Source organism: Penaeus vannamei, chromosome 4, assembly GCF_042767895.1.
Source record: "Penaeus vannamei isolate JL-2024 chromosome 4, ASM4276789v1, whole genome shotgun sequence".
In the NCBI taxonomy this organism is placed as follows: domain Eukaryota; kingdom Metazoa; phylum Arthropoda; class Malacostraca; order Decapoda; family Penaeidae; genus Penaeus; species Penaeus vannamei.
Genome location: NC_091552.1, coordinates 15,591,778 through 15,596,777, shown reverse-complemented (window position 1 = coordinate 15,596,777; position 5,000 = coordinate 15,591,778). Strand labels below are relative to the sequence as shown.

At 42.9% G+C, this 5,000-nt stretch overlaps 1 protein-coding gene across 3 annotated transcripts in view; it reads right to left on the bottom strand.

Moving 5' to 3' along the window:
* The window catches only part of LOC113821492 (uncharacterized protein DKFZp434B061), a 119,329-nt gene that overhangs the window by 8,831 nt on the left and 105,498 nt on the right, over positions 1-5,000 (bottom strand). For all 3 annotated transcript variants that reach the window (XM_070120763.1, XM_070120764.1, XM_070120765.1), the window contains exon 5: positions 3,275-3,375. In XM_070120763.1, the coding sequence (XP_069976864.1) occupies positions 3,275-3,375 (101 nt within the window). The remainder of the gene's footprint in view (positions 1-3,274; positions 3,376-5,000) is intronic.

Genomic DNA, 5,000 nt, shown 5'->3' with positions numbered 1-5,000 from the left:
TGGCAAAGAATGGCAAAGGTTGTGAGAATCATGAAATCAAACATCCTAGGGAATTAGGGACAAGAACAGATCGAAATGGGCATTCAGGAATAAGGATATAGGTAATATGATAAAATAATATAATAATATAATAAAGATAATAAGTTATCTCTATTATGTGAACAAAATGAGAACAGATCCCAAGACCTATATGATAAAAGGTGACAGGGAATATAAGTAAATGAAGAGGGACGTGCGCGGGGAGAGGGTGCTTCAGACTTCAACGCCCTCGTAGTCAAAATCAGAGAAAAAGTATCTGTCAAAATCTGAAAAAAATATTCAGAGTAATAAAAATAAATACTGTTTTAGTCAGAACCAGGGAGAGAAATCTGCATTTTTAGCCAAAATCAGAAAGAAAGAAAAGAAAATGTCTGGTTGCAGTCAAAATCAAAGAAATGAAAACCACTCTTTTCGTCCAGTTATGGAACAAAAAGGGAAAAAAATCGAACTGGAAGAAATGTCTTCATTATGCCCCTGCTCTTCTGAAAATCTGTTCACATTACTGCAAATGCATGGAACAAGTTTGAAGACAAGCGCGGGATAGAGGGGATGAGAAAGAATAATAATAATACTAAAATCCTGAATAAAAATAATTCAACCAAACCTGACATACTGCAATGAAAGACACGAAGAGGATAGTAAAGATAGTAAATAAAAGAACCCTTAAACAGGGCAGAATAATGCTGAAGAAAATAAAACGTGATAAAAATATAATACTAACTTAAGGCTAAAAGACAGAAAGTGCCATACAAAATACGATGATGATAAAATAATATATTAATAAAACAAAACGAAGTAAACCTAAAACACTGAAGAGATTTTAATGGACAGATATTATGCAATAATGAGAATGGATTTTTTCATTATACGAATAAAAGGAAATAAAACACACCGAAGAAATGGAATTATGGGAGAAAGAAAAAAACTAAAAAAGCGCAAAAACAGATATGTAAGTACAGAAAAATATATATTACATAATACAACTGTGAATTGAGACTCCAATAAGGAAGGGGGAGGGGAGGGGTAAGACCAAAGAAAATACGTGAAGAGAAAAAGGAAAACGAAGGTAAATTTGAACAAATATAGAAACCAAGAAAGGCTATGTTGACAAAGAATACAGGGATGGGAAGAGAACACAAGAGATTAAGAAAAATGAAATAAAAGAAACGTGAAAAGAGAAACAAATGATAACTAACTGAAGATTGAGAATAGACAAATGATGAAGTAATGGAAACAAAAGAACCAGGAAGAGATTACAAGGATTACGAGCCTATGAAAAGAAAAAGAAAAAGATAAATAAATAAAATTGAATAAGGAGACATAGGAATTTAACCAAAAAAGGTGTTCTTTGAAAATAACAGATGAATAGAGGGACGTATATATAAAAAAGGGATATGAACAAAACACAAATAGATGAATAAATAAAATGGAACACGGAGACGGGACTTTAAACAAAAAAAAGTGTTCTTTGAAAATAACAGAATAGAGGGACGGTATATATAAAAAAAGAAGGGATGGAACTTGAACACCAAAAAAAGGAAGAATGGCAGTATAAGGCTGAGCCGGAAGACGGGATTAGAGAAAAAGGTTTACTCAAGCAGGAGAAAGGTTAATGAAACGCAAAGAAGACGAAGAAAAAAGGAAGAAAAAAAAGAAATTCTAGTATACTGATATTCATCTCTCGACGTTGATCTCTCGAGAAATTATTTAAGCCAAACGATAATTCAGACACGAAAATGAGAGGTCAAATATGCGTGTAAAAGAACAAAGACCGTTAACCAATATATCCCGCCCACACACAGACACACACGCACACGCACATTGGATGAGACGTTTGGCGCCCGCCCGCCCTGCTCGGCGCTGCGGGCGATGGGTGTAGTCACTCTATTTAAGGGCGTGAGGAGGAGATGGGGTGGGGGAGATCGCCCATGCTGATCCACTTCACCCTCCCCCCACGCCCATCCCCTTCCCGGCCACCCTCCCCCCCACACCCATCCCCTCCCCGCCCACCCTCCCCCCCACACCCATCCTCTTCCCCCCCCCTGACACCAACATCCAAGCCCTCAGTCACCTACCCCCCACCCCCTCCCCCCCACCCCATCCATAACTGCCCATTATTCCTCTTCGCAGCAACTGGGCCCCCGGCTGTCCGCGCCCACTCGCCATGACCTGTTGTCGCCCACGCTGGGGTGTGCTCGTTCGCCCACACGCACACGACCCAGGGGAAAAAGCAGGAAACTGACACTCACTGTGTACGTAAAAAAATCACACATACGCTCGCTGCATACCAAATAAACGAATGCACAAGCACATATATGCACTCGCAAACTCACACACACGGACATACATGCACCCGCAAACACACACACACGCACACGTACTCGTACACGAACACGCACACACACCAACACCAACACACACACATACGCGAACGCGTCAGCACACGCATACCGAGAATCCTATTGTGTTATGAGGAAGTCGAGACAGGAATTTAAATCAAGCAGAATTCACACACCAGATATTTCACACCTATTTATCGCTTCATTGACTCTCTTCTGCTGATTCGCCAATTGTATAAACTATGCTTGATCGCTTTTCAGGTATGCAGAACTTTCATCACCCTAAGAAAATACAGTTAGTGCATGATTGGATTTCCCCCGAGAGAATCCTCTGATCACACCAGTTCGGGTGAAGTATCGGCTAATAATTCACCCCAACGCCCCGACAGATGGCGCCACGGGAGGGACTCTTTCTATTAGCGATTTCTACGTCCAGATGGCGCACTGCAGACCACTCGGATATGCAATGTTGGAATAGCACCCCGCTTTCGTAGCGATCATATTCTGGCGTCCTGAGAGGTATAGCATGCTCTTAGCAGACCAAGATTATACCTCACACGTCGGATTCCCGAGCTGCATGCGTCGCGAAACCCCTTATTTCCGAATAATGTAATGGCGGGTCGTCACTCGCTCCTTTCTCTTGAGAGACCTCCTGCAGGACTTTGGTATCTACCGTTATAAATGAGGGAAAAGAAGTAATTTCGAATATTCCCTTGTTTGGGGCTGCCTCCTTTGCGTACCGTAGGTGTGGGCGCGGCTTATAATTTTAAATAACCGGCTAATAGCCCAACGTGCCCGGGGCTTACAAGTAGTAGTCCGCCCATTAAATCCGGGTTGCGGAACAGGATCGCTGGTGCCGAGGGTCGAAGTGGAGGCTCGCGACCTCGGCCTCTTACCTGAAGTATCGCTCGGATCCATCGTCCGTTTGGATGTGGTACTGCACCGGGTCCTCGCTGTAGCTGGACACGCCCACCACACAGAGCACGCCCACAGTCGCCTAGGGGAGCAAGAGGAAGAATATATGAGAGGCGAGTAATTTGCATACTTAACAGAAGACAAACACAAAATGGACACTTTGTATACACTGAATGCTGAATGCGAAATAACGCCATTCAGCGGGCTTTACCCTTCGCTCCATTTACTTTATAATAACCACATGTAAACAATATATGAATGTTTGTACCCGCGAACCCTCGCCCTCACCTTGAAAACACGAAGGGCAAGGTAACCTGAAACGGGTGACGTAATCCCGTTCACCCGACCCTTTGTGTTGCTAATATGAACTCTCTTTTCATACTTTACGTTTCGGAAACTACGTCATTGAAACGAAGCCCTCATTGTGCCTCGCAATTATTCCAGCAATTATCTTCCTCCCGATTTGAAAACAGATTCAGGACAGCGGCACGTTCAAGGTTGTGTGCCTCGGCTGCCTCCATTGTGCAAGGGAAGGGCCCGCAGTTAAGACGTTTATGTAGCGTAACGCCGATATCCCTGGACGCTTACCCGACGTAACGACGCCGACGAGACAATAAACATCAACCCTAAACCGTCATCGCCGTAAGATCTTAATAGCCGGCCACGGAGGCGCGATCGGCCGCCAGCCCCCGCGGAAGAGAGAAGGAATCCGCCAGCGCCGCCGCGTACGAGAAGCTTCTTCGTCCATTTGAAGGACACTTGATGTAAATAGTGGCCCCGAGACGCTCCATATAAGACGGCAGTAGTTATCACACATGGTTGCAGCGTCTTGGTTCGCCACGCACGTATATCCACGCCTGCGCTCTTGCCACCGCAACGCGAGTGGAAAGATGGCGTGTTTTGCTGTTGTGTGTGTACGTGAGGGATTGTGTGTGGTTGTGTGTTTATAGGGTGTGTCTGAGAGGGGAAAGAGGGAGGGAGAGACAGACATGAGGGAGAGAGAGAGAAAATATATATGTATATATACATACATAAACACACATACGCAAACACACACACACAGACATATATATATATATATATATATATATATATATATATATATATATATATATATATATATATATATATATATGGGGGTTAGCTCCAATGATGAATATATATTTATATATACATTTATATATATATATATATATATATATATATATATATATATATATATATATTTATATATATATATAATATATATATATATGTACACACACACACACACACACACACACACACACACACACACACACACACACACACACACACACACACACACACACACACACACAAGCACATACAAACACGAGCATACATACATAAAGAGAAAGAGAAGTGTGGGTGCTGATTATGAGTGAGTGTTCATGCACGAGTATTGTGCATATGTACATGTAATTATCCGTGTGCGCTAGGGAACAGACCATGTACAGGTTCTTATGAGGACCACGAACGTAATACCAAAACACCAAAATCCAAATATCAAAAACAAGACGAACGGCCCCAAAGCAGCCGACAACGAAGTAAACAAACCACGGGAAAAAAGGTAAACAAACCCTTCCTCGCACGGAACAACCCAACAACCCGGACAACCGCACAGCTCAAAGGACAGATCGCCAGTGCAAGACTTCCTACAAGGGGGGGGGGGAAGGATCCTCCCTC